Source organism: Hypanus sabinus, chromosome 8 (genome assembly GCF_030144855.1).
Source record: "Hypanus sabinus isolate sHypSab1 chromosome 8, sHypSab1.hap1, whole genome shotgun sequence".
Lineage (NCBI taxonomy): Eukaryota > Metazoa > Chordata > Chondrichthyes > Myliobatiformes > Dasyatidae > Hypanus > Hypanus sabinus.
Window position 1 is genome coordinate 132,289,185 of NC_082713.1, and position 20,763 is coordinate 132,309,947.

Here is a 20,763-nt window from a genome sequence, read left to right on the forward strand (position 1 = left end):
CAGAAGACAAGGCTATTGAGATGGAAGATAACTGAGGTACACAACATTTTAAGGGACTTGATAGAGTAACTTGAAAGGATGTATTTCAACTTAAACAAAGGTCAAAAAGCAAGGACGTACATTTAAAATCACTGGTAGGGGTTTTGGAGAGGAGACAAAGAGAACATGTCCCACCCAGATAATGATAGTAAAATAAAACTTGTTGCCAGACAGGGTGACAGTAACTCTCATTTATAAGGTACTCAGATTTGAATCCAAGATCCACAGAGCTACATAACCAGCATTGGAAGAGAACACTGAGGCTGTCTACAAGAAGGGTCAGAGCCGTCTCTATTTCCTGAGGAGACTGAGGTCCTTTAACATCGCCAGACGATGCTGAGGATGTTCTACGAGGCTGTGGTGGTAAACAGCAAGTTTGCTGTTGTGTGCTGGGGCAGCAGGCTGAGGGTAGCAGACACCAACAGTATCAACAAACTCATTCGTAAGGCCAGAGATGTTGTGGGGGTGGAACTGGACTCTCTGACAGTAGTGTCTGAAAAGAGGATGCTGTCCAAGTTGCATGCCATCTTGGACAATGACTCCCATCCACTCCATAATGTACTGGTTAGGCACAGGAGTACATTCAGCCAGAGAATCATTCCACCGAGATGTAACACTAGGCGTCACAGGAAGTCATTCCTACCTGTGGCCATCAAACTTTACAACTCCTCCCTAGGAGTGTCAGAAACCCTGAGCCTATAAGCTGGTCCTGGACTTATTTCCACTGGGCGTGATTAACATTATTATTTAATTACTTAGCGTTTTATATTGCTATATGTCTTCACTATTCTTCGTTGGTGCGGCTGTAACGAAACCTAATTTCTCTCGGGATCAATAAAGTCTGTCTGTCTGTTTAGCAGGGACACAATGGGTTGAATGTTAATGGCTTATCAGAGAAATATTAAAAGTATTAAAATATTCGGTTGTTAGGACACAAGCAAGTTTTCCCTTACATCCACTTGTCAGGGCTTTCTAGTCAGCACCTCTACTGAATGACACCACCTCAGGGTCACTATAGACTCACTGCATCTCAGCAGTTTCTCCACAATTCAGAAACCCAGCAAGGTTTCACCTGCACATCAATCCCGGGGTGTACAAATGGTGCAAATGGACTGCAGGCCTGATCCACCACAATATGATTGTGTCTATGGAAGGGGGGGGGGAAATCACAAAAAAAGTTGAAGCTTTGCTGCCACCTACTGGTGTTAATGTGCAAAAATTTTAAATACACTGTTCAGTCTATTTCCAAGTTAAAAACAAACCTGCCAACTAATTTAACAAATGAAAATTAATTTTTAAAGTTCTTCTCTCCTTCTACATCCCTTCCTGCTTCTCAGTACACAAGTTCAGAGGCAAGCAATTCTCTCATTTAAAATATTGAAGTTCAGCTGGTTTGAAGCTGTGGGGTCCAATGGGCACAAACTTATGTTCTACTGCTCTGTTGTACAGTGCCACGTCAAAGTCAAGTTTATTGTCATATGTACAAGTATGTGTATGCAAAGGTGCAACAAAAGACTTCAGAATCACATTGATTTTCACTGACATATCCCTGTGAAATTTGTTATTTTGCAGGAGCAGTAATTCAGTATGAGATAAGTAAAACATAGCGCAAAGAGCAAATAATGAGGTAGTGTTCATGGGTTCATGGACTATTCTGAAATCTGATAGTGGAGGGAAAGAAGCCATTCCTAAAACATTGAGTGTGTGTCCTCCGGCTCCTGTACTTTCTCCCTGAAAGTAGTAATGAGAAGAGGGATGGTGAGATCCTTAATAACAGATATTGCCTACTTGAGGCATCACTTTTTGAATATGTCCTCGATTGTGGAGAGCCTGCAATGATGCTGGCTGAGTCTATTGAGCCTCTGCAGCGTTTTTCAATCCTGTGCACTGGACCCTTCATACCAGGTGGATATGCAATCAGTCAGAATGCTCTCCACAGTACATCTGTAGAAATTTGACATACCAAATCTCCTCAAACTTCTAAGGAAGTGTAGCTGCTGGTGTGCTTTCTTTGTGATGGTATCAATATGTTGGGCCTTTGAAACATTGACACATGAATCTCCTTAACCTCCTAAGAAAGACACTGGTGTACTTTCCTTATGATTGCATCTGAGTGGTGGGCCCACAAATTTAAACTTGTTAAAATTGTTGGCAATTTCCCAACATAGACTGCTGCATGTTCGCTTTCCTTCCCTTTCCTGAAGTCAACAAGCAGCTCTTTAACACTGCTGATGAGCAAGAGTTATTCATACTATTTTTGATTTTGCTTTTTTCTTTTCTCTTCTTAACCACTTCATTGTTTTGCCTTATAGTATATAAGAATCTGAAATGGTTGTGTCACCTTTATAGCCAACCATGCATAAAAGAAGCAGAGGGGCATCTTTCTTCCCCTTCTTGCATTGACATTACCTTGTTGCACATCATCAAGCTATTCACAATTCAGCTTACAAAGTTCTTAACAGAAGGTTTCCAAAGTTGTGGCAGTAGCATCTTGGAGGGCGAGGGATGGTAATGTGAGGTAAGATAAGAGTTGTGCAAGGAAATGTTCCTTCCAAATTGACCAAACTAAATTATCCAGTTGAGAAGGAAATAACAGTTGAATACAAGAGCTGCCAAATTACTGTGGACATCAATTTTCACAGGTATGCTGGGAGGTATTCCAACAGATTTAATCATGCTATGTCTGACTGTATCAGCATCGAATTTATTATTTATTTATTTAGAGATCCAGCCCTTATGGCCAACATTCCATCTGCCACTTTTTTGCCTATTCCTCCAATTTGTCTAAGTCCCACTCAAACACATTGCTTTTGGTCTAATCAATTTTGCCATATACTTTCCATCATAATAAACACAGAGATCAGGGAATTGAATTTTCTTATGTACTCCAGGCATGAGTAAAAAGCATGAAAGGATTATGTGGAATAATTCTGTAAATCATGTGTTGCAGATAAACATAAGCATTTCCTCTATTAATTACTGGACTGTGGGGCTCTGTTTATATGCTTTAATCCAATTATGTCTATTCATTAGAAGTGAACAATATAAAGCTACTTATATTAAAGGAAAAATGGCTTTTTATTCATTTACTTTTCTAATATAATTGAAATCATTCATTACAATCTTTCTGCAAATGTAATAGAGTAGTTTTGCTGGACTTCTTTATAGAAAAAGTTTTCAAAAGTTAGTGTAGTAATGATTTGACTTTTTATTCACATCAGAAAAACCTCCTGATTGGATGTATTTTGATATAAAAGGTTCTCCTGTGTTTTCTCATTAAAGAAAGTCTCTTGCTGTGTTTAACCTGAAGAATGAGGCTTTTGCTGCTGCTGCTTCTTCTGTAGATCCAACTGAATCTCTTCAGGGAACAGCTCAATGTGCTTCTTAACACAGGGGATACAGAAGCGCTTTGTGTAGAAGAGGCTACATTCCTAAAAAGATTATTAAAGGGGAGAAAATCAGTAACTGGCAAAAAAGCTTTGCTGAATTGCAAATATGATTTTGTACACCTCCCAGCAACACACAGCCTCCTATCCCCAGTTTTCTATCTTTCCAATCTAAGTCTAATGATTCCATCCATTCAAGATAATTCAGCTTTTCTAAGATTTTAATGCAAATGTCCTTAGTGCTATGACAAATGCATTGTTCAAACTGTGGTTTTTATTTTGTAAAGCATCATACAAAACTTGTCAAAGCTAAGATTTTGAAGAATTAGGGCTTTTTGAATGGATGTCATGGTGCACTAGTCAAAAAGCTGGTTTCAGGGCCAGAAAGCAAAGGTCAAATTCAATGAAGATTCTGATAAAGCCATCTGAAGTCAAGTCAAATCAAGTTTATTGCCACTTAAATATATACATGCATACTGTCAAATGAGATGTAGTTTCTCCAAGCCAGGGTGTAAAGCACAGTGGTACACATAACACACAATAACTTAGGTAAGTAAGGATAAAATCTACAGATGAACTACACATAAATAAAGTGCATAAATTAAATATTGTCAGGTACAGAACTGATTAACCAGCGACACTTCAAATGCGATGTGGCAGGGAGTTCAGAAGCCTAATAGCCTGTGGAAGAAACCGTTTCCCATCCTGACCATTTATGTTTTTCCGCATCAGAGTCTCCTGCCTGATGGTAGAAAGTCAAAAAAGATGCTGGATGGAATGGGTGGGAAGAGGGAGAAGAACAGCTAAATAAAATTAGCATAAGGTCGATGAACAGCACAGATTAAGTTAAGTCTGTGTACAATCTAAGACTTTAAAATACAGAACAGATTAAATAGATTAGGAAGGAAAACAATACCAAGCAACCCTCGCGATGACCTTACCAGTTATAGACAATAGGTGCAGAAGTAGACCATTTAGCCCTTCGAGCCTGCACCGCCATTTTGAGATCATGGCTGATCAACTATTATCAATACCCGGTTCCTGCCTTGTCCCCATATCCCTTGATTCCCCTATCCATAAGATACCTATCTAGCTCCTTCTTGAAAGCATCCAGAGAATTGGCCTCCACTACCTTCCGAGGCAGTGCATTCCAGACCCCCACAACTCTCTGGGAGAAGAAGTTTTTCCTGAACTCTGTCCTAAATGACCTCCCCCTTATTCTCAAACCATGCCTTCTGGTACTGGACTCTCTCAGCATTTGGAACATATTTCCTGCCTCTATCTTGTCCAATCCCTTAATAATCTTGTATGTTGCAATCAGATCCCCTCTCAATCTCCTTAATTCCAGCATGTACAAGCCCAGTCTCTCTAACCTCTCTGCGTAAGACAGTCCGGACATCCCAGGAATTAACCTTGTGAATCAACGCTGCACTTCTACAGCCAGGATGAGCAAATGCCTATCAGAATAACGCAAAGCAAGGTCAATTTCGGAGATCCTAAAGAAAAGGCAAATTCATGCAAGTTTATTCAAATGAACAAGACAGGTTGTACAAAAGAGGGTAAAGAGAAACAGTGAAAAGGGACAACTTAAAACTGAAGTTGCTAGTTAAATATATCAACAAGAGGGAGATGTAAGAGTCACAGTGCACTTTCAAAAATATATTCTATTCAGTATGAACCAAGTGGTTATGCAACCACTGATGAAGAAATTATGAGATAAACTTACTTGTCCAACACATACAGTGCTGTTGCAAACACTACAGTGAGATCCAATGATAAGAAATCTATCCTTTTGAGATGTGAATGGATCATTCATGGTGTAGCACTCCTCTAGCAGTCTATACAATTAAAAAAAATGTTTATTTGTACAAAATGTTGAATGGTTAAGTAAATTCTTTGTTCCAATTCAGCAGAAATCATACTATTTTTGTTATCAATGTTAATTTTCAATGTTGGTTCAGCTTCATGTATCAATTCGGTCCATTATTTTTAACCTTTGTCTTTATACCTAACTTGTCATCTAGCATTATCCTGCACATAAATAACACCAAAATACCAATAAAGACGATAAAAATATTTATCAACTACAGAATGAGATTCATCATGTTGAACAATGTCGTTCATGACCAAATGCTTCTTCATGAAACAAATTTATAGTTTTTTGACAACTTTCAAAATAATTTCTGCTTGGATTTCAAGACAGGTCAAGTTGTTACGTGACATGTGAAGCATCAAGACATATGGACGGACTTGTATGGATCTCGTGGAACATTTGCCACTCTCTTTAATTCTGTATGGAATGGTAGAATGGTAGAAACTTGTGGAATGCAATGAATTCCTGTTTCAGAAGACCACGGAATTAAAAAAAAAAAGATTTAACAATCAGGTATCCAGCATACGGATCTTAATTGGCAGTCAGAAGCCCAAATATAACAGGGTCTAGAAGTTCTTTTACACAGCACAACACTTTCAGTTGTTTCATGTTTTGAAATTTTAATTTTAAGTAAATGCCCACAGTAGATTCGTTGCAAATGTTCTGCTTAGTTTCTGAATGTGATGCCTATTTTTACCGAGGTCACTGTTCACATTTCTCACACTCGACTGTTATCCATGCAATATCATTAAATTTTGGAGCGGGTCATGATGAGAAGATTTGAGATATACTCCAGTTTTATCTAAAAGTTCTGTCATCATCTGAGGTTCTCTCTCCGCTTCGGAGGCATTAATTTTCTTTGATGAATGTTCCTTTTTCATTTCTGTATTCATAATAATCTCTGACTTTTTTTCTCACCTCTATTCTCTGCTGTCTTCCAGACTCAATATTTTCTCCTTCAGCGCCATATTTTATCCAGTATTACCACCTTTTATCTGATTCTTTGATCTACCTCAAACTACTGCTAATATTTCTTCTTCCAAGAATAGAGCCATGATTACTTCTTCCCGGCCACAAATCACTTCAGCAGTTTCCCTCCTTTGATATCCAAACCTATTCCCTCAGCTCCAATCCTGCTCTTCTTTTCCCCACCTCCCACGCATCCTCCAACAGGTTCCTTACTAGTTCCACTCTTCTCTAGCACTCTAAAATGGTGAGAAATTACAGAAGAAATAGACCCGAGTGTGACAATGCATCCAATATCCTTTTGAGATATACTGATGGTCAGAGGAAGGTTAAGACATGTGACTGTCAGTGAATGGGGTAATTGGAGTTCATACAGAATAGCACAGAAATATGCTCTTCAGCCCATCAAATCCATTTCAATCATCAAGTGCCCATGTAAACTATTCTATTCTCCTCACATTGTCATCACCCCCTCCTGAACTTTACTACTAACATAGTAACTAAGGGCAATTTACAATGCCCAATTAACCTACCAACAATTTTGAGGTGTGCAAGGAAGCCAAAAGCACCTGGATAAAACCCATATGGCCACAGGGAGAACATACACAATCTACACAGAGAGCAGCAGAGGTCAGCGTTGTAATGCAACAACTCTACTAGCTGTCACCACTGTTTCACTCCGGAGTTAGTGCAACTGAATATGGACATTCTTCACAGACAATCTAGGCGGGAGGTAGCTGTTTAGACTTGCCTTCACCCATTTCCAACTACTCTGCTGCATGCCACGTAGCTGTTCTTTCGATGGTTATGAAATCTGCTCTTCCAGAGTATACAGTAGGCAGAGACATCATTGGAGGTAAATCAAGTCAGCTGATATAGCAAACTGCTGTAAAATGAAGGCACCGTCTGTAATACCAGGTATAGGTGGTTTGTGATCCCCACAGTAATCAGAATCGTATTTATAATGCAACCTTCTATAAGGTAAGGCTTCTTAGGAATGCAACTCTGCCTTTTTAGCAGATCAACTTATTGAAATGACTGAAATGAAAATGCATCAATGTAAACATGAATGCAATACATGCATGTAAACAGTGAGGATCAGAAATCTCTTTTGGCTAGGTGTGGAGTCAATCTACAACTTTCATAAATGCATTATGTGTCCAGTCAATTTTACCATGAAACACTCTGACCGACTCCACCCATGCTGTGAAAGCCATTTTCATTCCTGGATGGCAGCTAAATAATGAATGCACCTAATCCAATTTTGTACATGTGATGCCTAAAGAGTAAATATATATTTTGTATATCCGTTAATGGAATTATACACTCCTTGGTTCAAACTGGACTCTAGAAGGACCTGTTTCCATGCTGTAAGACCATGACTAAATATCAAAAGTCACTCACACAATAGAACGTGCATTTGGAGGCTTTTGTCCATGGTAGTTAAATGGTGCTCTGAGTCCACATAAACTACATTCAAATACTCCTGGCTCTGGCTCTTCAACACACTTCATCTGAAACAAAGGTATCAAGAATCATTTCATTATGTTCATTATGATAACTGACTTCCATTTACATCACATTAAGTACAAAGATTTAATATCTCAAAGGCCTAGAAATAAGTAGTAACATCTTCGAATTTAGCTTCAACTTCAATTACTGTAATTGACTAACATGAGTAAATTAAGTTATTTCACCTGCATTCATAACAAAATGTTAATGCTGCTATCTGACCTTTGCTGAACTATTTACAAGACAGAACACTTATGTACCATTCCAATCTATGATTAAAGAAAAAAGATTATGGGTCTAAATTTTCAAATGATCTTTTGGAAACATATTTTTGTGTAAGTGAAGGAATGGGGTAGGAAAGTGAAAAGGATTTGGTGTTTTCCCAGCATATCCGACGAATAAACTCTTCTTGGGCTTCAAGCCAGGTATAGGTATTGATTAAAACAGACATTTCAATGACACACTGCTACCTTCTTCAAGGATGGTGCCTGAGTAAGCCTAGTCCTATTTATACCTCTGTGGTCAGTCTCTTCTGGCTGGTTAGTCCTCATCCAGTCAAAACAGTTGAATGCCAGCTCTTACTTGGAGTGAGACCTTCATCTTAGTTAACATTCTATAGAGCAAGCTATCCAAAAACTACCACTGGAAACTGCAGAGGAGGTAAGGATAGAGGTCTGAATGGCCCTAAAACGAGTCATTTTGCCAAATCAGAACATTACAGAAGGACAGTGCATGGCCCTCCAGGCACTATGGTGAAACCCAGCCATCATGATTTTACCAGTGGACAAAGGAAATGCAGTGGCCCTGCTGTCCTCCAAGGAATATCACAAGAGACTCCAACAGATTTTGGATGATCCCCTATAGAGAGTTCTACAGTAGGATCCCACGGATTCGCTTGTCAGGGTGACCTCCGCTTTACTGAAGAAATCTGGACTGCCAGCAGACATACGCGGGACACTTCTGCCTCATGTGCCAGTACCACCAAGACTTTATAGGCTCCCTAAGGCACACAAGCAGGGCTGCTCCTGAGGCCTAACATCAGTCTGACTTACTATCTCGCTAAGCATTAAACAACCATGCTATCTTCCTTTGCTGAGAACTACATCACAAATTCAACTGACTTCATTAAAACAATAACCAACATCCATCTGAACCCAGAGAACATAATGGTCAGTTTCATTGTGGTGTCCGTGTTCATGAGAGTTTCCAGATTGGTACTCCTGTGGTAAAGGATTGATAAGGATACCATTCACCTTTTTGAACAGACCCTTGTGTCGACACACTTCCTCTATAAGGGGAAATACAATGAGCAAACAGTCAGAGTGGCCATGGGATTCCCTTTGCCGCCAGCTATTACTGATTTCTTAGTGGAGGACTTTGAGGAGAGGGCTCTGAGTTCATCGCCCTTACACCCCAAATGTTGCTTCAAATGCATCAATGACACCTTCGTACTATGACCTCATGGACCTCAGGCACTCCAACAGTTCCACAACCATCTGAACAACATACATCCAAACATTCAATTTACAATGGAGATGCAGAAGAATGGTTGTCTCCTGTTCCTGGAAATTCTAATACAACGCAAACCAGACAGTAGCCTCAGAGATGGCGTCTATCGGAAACCCATTCACACAGACTTGTACCTCAACAATAATATCATCATCACGCCTCCCAATGTAGAGTGGTTCTTTCTACTTTAATTAACCGAGCAAAAACAATTTTGGACCTGGAGAGTCTCCCCAAGGAAATAAGAAGGTTGTGCATGATGTTCCTACAGAACGGCTACAAGGTTCAGGAAATCAATCAGGCCCTTAAAAGGGCTGACAGAAAACCCAGGAAACCTAACAATGAACAGGAACCGCAAACACGAGGAAATCTGCAGATGCTGGAAATTCAAGCAACACACACAAAATGTTGATGGAACGCAGAAGTACAGTTGACGTTTCGGGCCGAAACCCTTCGTCAGGACTAACTGAAAGAAAAGATAGTAAGAGATTTGAAGTAGGAGGTGGAGGGGAAATCCGAAAAGATAGAAGACAGGATTCCAGACCTAACCAGTTCCCCTCTACCACCACTCTCCTCCATCTAGCGGAATTAGTTCTCACTCTCAATAATTTCTCCTTTGGCTCCTCCCACTTCCTCCAAACCAAAGGTGTAGCCATGGGCACCCATATGGGTCCCAGTTATGCCTGCCTTTTTGTTGGCTTTGTGGAACAGTAAATGTTTCAAGCCTATACGGGTATCTATCCCCCTCTTTTCCTTTGCTACATCGACGACTGCATTGATGCTGCCCCCTGCACGCATGCTGAGCTCGTTGACTTCATTAACTTTGCCTCCAACTTTCACCCTGCCCTCAAGTTTACCTGATCCATTTCTGACACCTCCCTCCCCTTTCTTGATCTTTCTGTCCCCACCTTGGGAGACAACTTATCTACTGATATCTACTATAAGCCTACTGACTCTCTCAGCTACCTGGCCTATTCCTCTTCTCACCCTGTCCCTTGCAAAAATGCCACCCCATTCTCGCAATTCACCCCATTCCTCCGTCTCTGCCGCATCTGCTCTCAGGATGAGGCTTTTCATTCCAGGACGAAGGAGATGTCTTCCTTTTTAAAACAAGGGTGCTTCCCTTCCTCCACCAACAATTCTGCTCTCAAATGCATCTCTCCCATTTCCCGCACATATGCTCTCACACCATCTGCCCGCTATCTTGGGCTAGGGTTCCCCTTGACTTCACCTACCACCCCACCAGCCACTGGGTTCAATATATAATTCTCCGTAACTTCGGCCACCTCCAACAGGATCCCACTACCAAGCATATCTTTCCCTCCTGCCCTTTCTGCAAGGATCGCTCCCTACACAACTCCTTTGTCCATTTGTCCCACCCATCTCCCTCCTGGCACTTATCCTTGAAAGCGGAACAAGTGCTACACCTGCCCTTACGCTTCCTCCCTCACCACCATTCAGGGCCCCAGACAGTCCTTCCAGGTGAGGTGACCCTTCACCTTTGAGTCGGCACACTGCGTCCGGTGCTCCCTTTTATATATTGGTGAGACCCGATGCAGACTGGGAGACCATTTTGCTGAACACCTCCGCTCTGTCCGCCAAAGAAAGCAGGATCTATCCATGGCCTCTTCTACTGTCAAGATGAAGCCACATTCAGGTTGGAGGAACAACATCTTATATTCCATCTGGGTAGCCTCCAACCTGATGGTATGAACATTGATTTCTCTAACTTCTGTTAATGCCCCCCTCCCCTTCTAACCCCATCCCTTATTTATTCCCTCCTTTTTTTTCTCTCTCTGCCCCTCTCACAATCACTCTTTGCCTGTTCTTCTCCCTCTGGTGCTCCCCTCCCCCATTCTTTCTCCCTAGGCCTCCTGTCGCATGATCCTTTCCCTTCTCCAGCTTTGTATCCCTTTTGTCAATCACCTTTCCAGCTCTCAGCTTTACCCCACCCCTCCGGTCTTCTATCATTTCACATTTTCCCCTCCCCCTCCTACTTTCAAATCTCTTACTATCTTTCCTTTCAGTTAGTCCTGATGAAGGGTCTTGTCCTGAAACGTCGACAACGCTTCTCCCTATAGAGGCTGCCTGACCTGCTGCATTTTGTGTGTGTTGCTTGAATTTCCAGCATCTGCAGATTTCCTCGTGTTTGTCTACAACCTTATCATCCACATTTGAGATAAAGTTCATAAATCCATGATGAGCAGAGTTAGGGTGGATAGTCACAGTCTTTTCCCAGTGTTGGGAAGTCTAAAACTAGAGAGGATAGGTTTAAAGTATGAGAGGAAAGTCTTAAAGGAGACCTTTAACTCGGGGCATTGTGCTTATATCTACTGCAATGAGCTGCCAGATGAAGTGATAGAAGCGGCATTTAAACAGGCACATGGACAGAAAAAGATTAGAATGATAGGAGCCAAATAGGACTAGCTATGTCAGCAACTTGTTAGATATGGTGAATAATTCTACATCCATGAAATATTCAAAGCCTCCTAAAATAAATACAAAATAACCATAGACTTCTGGAAATCCCATGCCTACAACCACTAAAAGTGGAGGAGCAGCATTCAAGATGATTTGACAACCTGAAATCCATGCATTGGGAACACACAGAGGCTCAGCCAGCTCCATCAGTGGCACCAGCCTCCCCACCATAAGGACTTCTTCAAAAGACAGTACCTCAAGAAGGCAGAGCTGATCATGAAGGACCTTCACCATCCGGGACACGCTCCCTTCTCATTACTACAGAAGAGGACCATCTCAGAAATTAACTGCTCAGCCTGGTGTGTGGAAGAGTTTGTGATTCCCACATTGGTGTCATTAGCCCTTTCAGAACCCAGAAAACCATAATAAGTCACCTTCAATCCCAAGGACTGTCCAAGAAGGAGAAAAACATTTAGTTGGGCAGCATGGATCTGTTCACCATATAACTATATATAACCATATAACAATTACAGCACAGAAGCAGGCCATCTCGGCGCTTCTAGTCCATGCTGAACGCTTACTCTCACCTAGTCCCACTGGCCCGCACTCACCCCATAACCCTCCATTCCTTTCCTGTCCATATACCTCTTCCAACCACTGAGGTCAGGGTAACTGGCCTATAATTTCCTTTCTTCTGACTCCCTCCTTTCTTGAAGAATGGAATGGCATTTTCAATTTTCCAATCCTCCAGACCATTCCAGAATCTAGTGATTCTAGAAAGATCATTACTAATGTTTCCACAATCTCTTCAGCTATCTCTTTCAGAACCCTGGGGTGTAGTCCATCTGGTTAAGATAACTTACCAACCTTCAGACCTTTCATCTTCCCAAGCACCTTCTCCCTAGTAATAGCAACAGCACTCACTTATGCTCCCTCACATACTCAAACTTCTGGGATACTGCTAGTCTTCCACAATGAAGATTAATGCAAAATACTTATTCAGTTCATCCGCCATTTCCTTGACCCTCATTACTACCGCTCCAACATTATTTTCTGCAGCCCACTATCTACTCTCACCTCTCTTTTACTCTTTATGAATTTGAACATTTGGTATCCTCTGATATTATTGGCTAGCTTACCTTCATACAGTATTTCATCTTTCTCTCTTATAGCTTTTTAGTTGCCTTTTGGTGATTTTTAAGTTTCCTAATCCTCCAACTTCCCATTCATTAATGCTCTATTTTCGGTGCTCTCTTTTATTTTTATTTTGGCTTTGCAGTACAATACATAATAAATACAGAAAATAAATTAAAGCATATATGTACATTAAATAGTTAAATTAAGAACAGTAGCGCAAAAATAGAAATAAAAAGGTGAGGTAGAGTTTATGAGCTGCAATGTCCATTTAGAAATAGGGTGGCAGAAGGGAAGAAGCTGCTCCTGAATCGCTCAGTGTGTGCCTTCAAGCGTCTGTACCTCCTTCTTGACGGTAACAATGAGAAGAGGGCATGTTTTGGGTGATGGGGGTCCTTAATAATAGATGCCACCTTTCTGAAGCACCGCTCCTTGAAGATGCCTTGGATATTAGGGAGGCTAGTACCCAAAATGAAGCCGACTAATTTTACAACCTTCTGTAGCTTTGTACTTTGACAACAACTTCACTTTGAAAGTGAATTTTATGAAACAATATACTGTTGAAGCACAGTACCTACGCCTACCTTTTATTCGGTCTAGAAATTCAAATTCCCACCTCCCAGGAGGAAGGTCTGCCGTTAACCCTTCAGTGCCGTTCACTCATCATGAGCACAGTGTTGGGTTTTCGACGTGACGCGCTTGTTCCCCTCCCCACATACGCAGCTTGACCTCCTCCTCCCCCCCGTCTGTCAGTGTGAAAGAACCCGCCGGTCACCATCCTACCTCCAACACCACACAGGTACCATCCCCATCAGCGGCGTCATCCCACCCTCTCGCGAGAGTTGGGGTACGCGGTGACGCGCCCCTCTCCCGCTTTGATGAGGCGTAACCATCACTGCCCTTCCCGGCTGAGCGCGACGTCTCGCGGCTGGTGACCGCTATCTCGCGGTAATTAGGCACGCTCCTCTCGTGTGGCCCCGCCTCTCAGCCCTCTGCCCCGGATCGCTCGGAGGAGCACGCAGCCGATGCTGGGCTACTCGAGGCGGCGGCGTGAAGTGGCGGCGACGTCGGCTCATCCACGCTGTGCTCTCCCCAGTTCTTCCCCCGAGCGGAGCGGACAGCCTCGCTGCTTGGCCTAAGATGGACGGCCAGAACGGTGATTTCAACATCCTGCTGGCCACCGATTCGTACAAGGTAGGCGCCGAACGGATGCTGCCCGACCTGCTGAGTTCATCCAGCTTTTTTTGTGCGTCTTGAGGGCTGCTCCCGCCGGCTGCAGATGTGTCGGTGAACTCTCACCATAGGCCGCGTTGCTCCTGTTCGGAAAGGTGAAACCATAATGGGTCAGGCGCTTCCCTACTCCCCCCACCCCCCTCACATACACATCCCATACTCACGCTGTTTATGAGAGATCAAGTATCCGGAGGACCTAGGCCTCGCCTCGTTGCCCCAGGGATGGGTAGACGCGGGGAGAACTGCCCGCCCGTATCTGTCGGTGTCCCAGTTAGAATGCTGGTAGAACGGCGGCAAAAAACCGCCTGAATTCATTGAAACGTTTTGGTGTATAGGTTACTTCACGTCCGCTGTTCGCCTCAAGCTGATCTAGGAAATCAAAACCGAAACCCCTCTCGTCATCAGAGATTTTTGCCAATGCTAGAAAATCCCACCCTCTCTGTTCAATACCCCGAAAAATGCGTCTCGTGTCCGTTAATATTGCCAATTTTAAGTGGGGTGGGAGCAAATGACCAGCGGTCAAATGATGGGGTGGGAACACGAGGTCCCCGAGTTGTATGACTGAAAACAAAGTTTAGCCGAGTAAACTATTTCGCTGGAATGGATTAGGCAACTTTTTGTGGTTTGGGAGCACAATTCCAGTAATTGTATAAGTAGTAGTTGAAAAGTGTGTCCCTTTTTTATCATTGTCTTTGTGAATTGGAGTAAAAGAAATGTAAACTATGATAACTTTTCAATCGCTCCGATAATTTTTGTTTTGTATATTATTTTATTAGATTTTACTCGAACTGCAGTGTGGACCGATTAAAATTCAGTTACCATGAGGAGGCAGTATTTCACGGCTTTATATAGCGAAAGTAAATGACCTAATCATAGAAACGTAAAACATAGAAAACATACAGTACGGGCCCACAAAGCTGTGCCGAACATGTCCCTATCTCAGAAATTACTAGGCTTACCTATAGCCCTCTATTTTACTAAGCTCCATGTACCTCTCCAAAAGTTCCTTAAAAGACCTTGTCGTATCCGCCTCCATCACCATTGCTCACATCCCATTCCACTCACTCACCACACTCTAAGTATAAAAAAAACACTTACCCCTGACATCTCCTCTGTACCTACTCCCCAGCACTTTAAACCCGTGTCCTCTTGTGGCAACCATTTCAGCCCTGGGAAAAAGCCTCGACTATCCACATGATCAATGCCGTTCATCATCTTATACACCCTATCAGGTTATCTCTCATCCTCCGTCGCTCCAAGGAGAAAGGGCCGAGTTCACTCAACCTGTTTTCATAAGACATGCTCCCCAATCCAGGCAACATCCTTATAAATCTCCTACACCCTTTCTATGGCTTCCACATCTTTCCTGTATTGACTTGACCAGAACTGAGCACAGTACAAGTGACCAGGGTCCTATGTAGCTGCAACAGTACCTTTCTGCTCCTGAATTAAATCCCACAATTGATGAAGGCCAATACACCGTATGCCTTCGTAACCACAGCCTCAACCTGTGCAGCTGCTTTGAGCATCCTGTGGACTCAGACCCCAAGATCCCTCTGATCCTCCACCCTGCCAAGAGTCTTATCATTAGTGCTATATTCTGCCATCATATTTGACCTACCAAAATGAACCACTTCACACTTAGCTGGGTTGAACTCCATCTGCCACTTGTCAGCCCAGTTTTGTATCCTATCAATGTCCCATCGTAACCTCTGACAGTTTTCCACACTATCCACAACACCTCCAACCTTTGTGTCATCAGCAAACTTACTAACCCATCCCTCTACTTCCTCATCCAGGTCATTTATAAAAATCACAAAGAGTAAGGGTCCCAGAACAGGTCCCTGAGGCACACCACTGGTCACCGACCTCCATGCAGAATATGACCCATCTACAATCACTCTTGTCTTCAGAGAGCAAGCCAGTTCTGAATCCACAAAGCAATGTCCCCTTGGATCCCATGCCTCCTTACTTTGTCAATAAGCCTTGCATGGGGTACCTTATCAAATGCCTTGCTGAAATCCATATACACTACATCTACTGCTCTACCTTCATCAGTGTGTTTAGTCACATCCTCAAAAAATTGTTAATTATTAGCGGTGCAGTATATGATAGCATTGAGTTTGGTTTGAAATATATCTTTTACAGTTTAAAACATGTTTCTAATCCATTAAAAAGAATGTTAATTGAGTTAAAGCTATTGATTTGCACGAGCCATTAAAAAATTAAAACTACCTGTGAGTTTCACTATAGTAATATATAAAAATAATATAATGTGAAATAATGGGTTTTGCAAATTTCATATACCTTTTTTTCTCAGTTGCTTAATATGGGTAATATTGATATCATCATCTAGTCCAATAGCAAACACAATATTTTCTTTCAGAGCGCATTGACATTCAAACCCTTCCGAAGAGCATTATTTGTTATTTTAAAATCTGCGTTACAAGATTCCATATTTTAATCATGTACATAAATTCATGAGTACTAAAGTTCACTTATGGCTTGATTTCTGTAAAGATCAGTTCTTTATTTAAAATGCTGGAAAACTTGACCGGTGTTTGAAAGCATAATTTGGTTGAAATTATTTTACAGCCCTAATCTATCCTGGAGATTCAGTGATCTATTTCTGATGCTGCCAATAACTCTTGGGCGTTTTATAATACTTGCTATTAAATGAAAACAATATAAACTTACAACAGGATTCAAGTGCAGTTCTTGGAGATCATTTTCAGAAGATTCTGTTTATTGTTGAACATAATACTTCAGAGTTTTCTTCTGTATTGGCTGCTATTTTGTGTTATGACTTGGCAGAGGAATTGCCATAAATGGAAGAAAGCTTTGTGTTTTACTCCTAAAGCATTTCAGAATCAAGGAAACTGTACAAATTAAACAATTTCTATGAAATATTTGCAGCAGAGGAAGTCAGAATATTGTAGTTCGGCAAATTCAAGCAGAACACTGTTTCATAAGACAGACCTTATGAAGTGTCATTTGTGGTGAAGTTTTTTTCATGTTTTGCACAGTGTATATCAAGTATTCCAAGAAGATAATGGGAACACTCGGTATTTGACATGTCACTGGAATGGTACTCAAGCTTACCAAGTTTTGGTGACAAGCCAATTGTGCCCATTTATACCATAATTTCTATATAAACTCGCTTCAAAAACAATAGAGTCTGCTGCTAAACTCTTACCATGTTTTTCTTTATAAGTCATAATTTATTCAAGGCTGAGAGATATTCCTGGTCTATAGGAACATTCAGGGTTATGGTCAAGATCAAATAGGCAATGATTTTTACTGAATAGTAAAGCAATCCTGGTTTTTCTTATGTTCTTTGAATCTTTGCTCTAGAAGGGTGATACAGGAGCTTAGGTAAATCAGAATCACAGTATCATATCCAGAATTAGTTTCTTTCTCTTGATCATTGTGTACTGAGTTATTTTTTTCATTTTCAAAAGCCAGTGGATTCCCTTACCACCTTTCCTATGGGCACTGATTCCAAGTCATCACTATTTGCTGTTTAAGAAATATAGATGATAGAAAAATGTGGGGCTTTGTAGGAAGGAAGGGTTAGATTGATCTTGGAGTATGTTAAATGGCCGGCACAACATCATGGACCAAAGGGGCTGTACTGTGCTATAGTGTTCTGTGTTCCTTTACTGTCTGGATAATTGCAACTAGGTTTTAAATCAAAGCAGTCGTGTTAAAGAAAAACATTCAAGAAAACTTAGAATTAATTGCTAGCATTTAATCACTGGAAAATATTGGCATGATTTTCCACCCTACTTTCCTGGGTGCTAGTTTTCAAGGCTAATTGCTAACAAGTGTAGTAATTTTCAGAATTAGTCTTGCTGGTTCAGTGAGTGATTATCCTTTGATTATAACAGTGTCTGCCTCTCCTAGTACACATGAGCTGATCATAAGAATTAATTGTTTTCAACTTTCATAGCCTGACGCATTGTCTGGATGTGCATTTATACCCAAAATAATTGTTTAACTTGATTTTCAACTCTGAGGAGGATAGCTCAAAAACAGGTTTAAACTGCTAGCAGCAGTTTCCCAAGTTGTTTCTTCACTGGATAGTTAATTTTGGTGGCATATAAAGAACATACTAGGTTGAGTTGTTCTCCAATCTTGGCAATTTGCCTGCTAATATTTTGTCACAAGCAAGGAGACATCATAGAACATAGAAATCTACAACACATTACAGGCCCTTCAGCCCACAATGTTGTGCCAAACATGTAACCTACTCTAGAGACTGCCAAGAATTTACCTAGCACATAGCCCTCTATTTTTCTAAGCTCCATGTGCCTATCTAAGAGGCTATATTGTATCCGCTTCCACTGCCGCTGGCAGTGCATTTCCACACACCCACCACTCTGTATGGAAAAACTTGCCCCTAACATCCCCTTGGTATCTATTTCCAGGCACCTTAAAACTATGCTCCCCCTTGTGTTAGGCATTTCAGCTCTGGGGACCAGGGCCTTGTATAGCTGTAACATTATCTTATGGCTCTTGAACTCAGTCACACAATTCATGAATGTCAACACACCATACGCTATCTTGACAACATTGTCAACCTGCACAGCAGCTTTGAGAGCTTGATGGGCATTAATCCTAAGATCTCTCAGATCCTCCACACTGCCAAGAGTCTTACATTAATATTATATTCTGTCTTCAAATTTGAGCTCCCAAAATGAACCACTTCACACTTATTTGGGTGAAGTCCATCTGCCACTTCTCAGCACAGTTCTGCATCCTATCGATGTCCTGCTGTAACCTCTGACATCCCTCCACATTATCCACAACACCTCCCAACTTTGTGTCATCAGCAAACTTACTAACCCACCCTTGCACTTATTCATCCAGGTCATTTATAAAAATCAGAAAGAGTAAAGGTCCCATAACAGATCCCTGCGGAACACCACTGGTCACCGATCTCCATGTAGAATACGAACCATCTACAACCTTCTGTGGGCAAGCCAGTTCTGGATCCACAAAACAAGGTCTCTTTGGATCCCATGCCTCCTTACTTTCTGAAGGAGCCTTGCATGGGGAACCTTCTCAAATGCCTTACTGAAATCCATATACACTACATCCACTGCTCTACCTTCACAAGTGTGTTTTGTTACATCCTTAAAGAATTCAATCAGGCTCGTAAGGCACGACCTGCCCTTGACAAAGCCATGCTGACTCTCCCTAATCAGATTATGTCTCTCCAACTGCGCATAAATCCTGCCTCAGGATCTTCAACAACTTGCTCACCACTGAAGTCAGATTCATTGGTCTTATAATTTCCTGAGTTACCTCCACTCCCTTTCTTGAACAAGGGTACATTTGCAACCCTCCAATCCTCCAGTACTTCTCCCGTCCTTATCAATGATGCAAAGATCATCACAAGAGGCTCAGCAATCTCCTTGCTCGTTTCCCACAGTAGCCTGGGGTATTATTTCATCTGGTCCTGGTGACTTATTTAACCTAATGCTTTTCAAAAGCTTCAGCACACCCTCTTCTTAATGTCAATAAGAAATGTCTATCATCACTGGCACTGTTTATTGTAGTACGTCCTTCGAATGCTTGGCATTTATATACTTTTCAATCAGCTGATTCTACATTTTGGAAATTCAATTGTGATGTGAGGAGGAAATACCGTGGCTGATTGGCTATGTGCTGAACTTTGTGGTCTGGCATTTTTCTCATATGGGCTCATAAATAGGATCAAGGTCTATGTGTTTGTGTACTCTGTAAAGAATTGCTGACGGAAAGCCATGCTTCTAGGAATTCTCTTGCATGACACTTGCTTGCTTGCACTATGAATCATTGCCCAAGCGGCATTACCAACTCTCCTTAGTCTCTACCCATGAACATCAAGAGGGGCACAAATTTGACTGGCCATCAGTGAAAATCATGGCACAAGCGAACACGCAGCATGAAAGAGAATTTCTAGAAGCATGGCTTTCTGCAAACATTACTGTAAACAAACCCATAGACCTCGATCCTGTTAGCCCATACGGGAAAAATTCCAGATCACAAAGTTCGGCCCACCGCCAATCAGTGGCAATATTTCCTCCCCCTTGACACAATTGTATTTCCAAAATATAGAATCAGCTGAATTTGAAAAGTATGTAAAGCCCCAACATTTAGAGGACACACCACAGTCAACAGCACGCTGATGATATCTCCTCACATGGTGACGAAACATTTGTAGGTAAATTATCAAGATCAGGGAACAACTCAACCCAAGAATCAATCCCCTGAGCTACACATCTGCATTATTTCCAACATACTATGTCTAATTGAAAGCCAACTTGACCCTCTGCAAATCTGCAAAAATCTGTTAACAGTGCTCACTTGAAAAGAAATGTTTGATCAAGGACTTTAATGAACTGTTGAATATTCAGTATTTTGTGTATAAAAAATTGATCATTTAAGTTAGAGCTTTATATTCAAATTCAAAGGATGTTTATTATTGAAGTGCGACTGCAGTATACAACCCTGAGATTAGTCTTCCCCACTGATAGACATGAAACAAAGAAAACCATGGAACCCGTATCTATCTTGCTTCCTCCCTCCTTTGAATAAATTTATCAGGTGTGAAAACTGTTAGGTTCATGATGCATGTGGAATTGAGGAAATATTTTGTATCCTTGAGTTTTTTTTGAAGAGCACAAGCCATTTTGAATTGATTTA

The 20,763-nt window shown here is 41.5% G+C and overlaps 2 protein-coding genes across 5 annotated transcripts in view; one reads left to right on the forward strand and one right to left on the reverse strand.

Annotated features, from left to right (window-relative positions):
* Positions 1 to 1,520: 1,520 nt before the first annotated feature.
* On the reverse strand, positions 1,521 to 14,419 carry cdpf1 (cysteine rich DPF motif domain containing 1). 4 transcript variants are annotated; one of them, XM_059977860.1, is made up of 4 exons: positions 14,235 to 14,419; positions 7,669 to 7,778; positions 5,152 to 5,263; positions 1,521 to 3,470 (listed from the first exon to the last, which is right to left on the reverse strand). In XM_059977860.1, the coding sequence occupies exons 2-4, from the start codon at positions 7,776 to 7,778 to the stop codon at positions 3,339 to 3,341; spliced, it is 354 nt and encodes a 117-aa protein (XP_059833843.1). In that variant the 5' UTR covers positions 14,235 to 14,419; the 3' UTR covers positions 1,521 to 3,338. The 4 variants fall into 4 exon arrangements, with proteins under 4 accessions (XP_059833843.1, XP_059833844.1, XP_059833842.1 ...); XM_059977861.1 differs by lacking the exon at positions 14,235 to 14,419 and adding an exon at positions 13,422 to 13,577; XM_059977859.1 differs by lacking the exon at positions 14,235 to 14,419 and adding an exon at positions 13,621 to 13,768 and having other exon boundaries at positions 1,524 to 3,470.
* The window catches only part of nampt1 (nicotinamide phosphoribosyltransferase 1), a 52,833-nt gene continuing 45,891 nt past the window's right edge, over positions 13,822 to 20,763 (forward strand). The window contains exon 1 of the mRNA XM_059977858.1: positions 13,822 to 14,031. Within this exon, the coding sequence (XP_059833841.1) occupies positions 13,978 to 14,031 (54 nt within the window). The 5' untranslated portion in view covers positions 13,822 to 13,977. The remainder of the gene's footprint in view (positions 14,032 to 20,763) is intronic.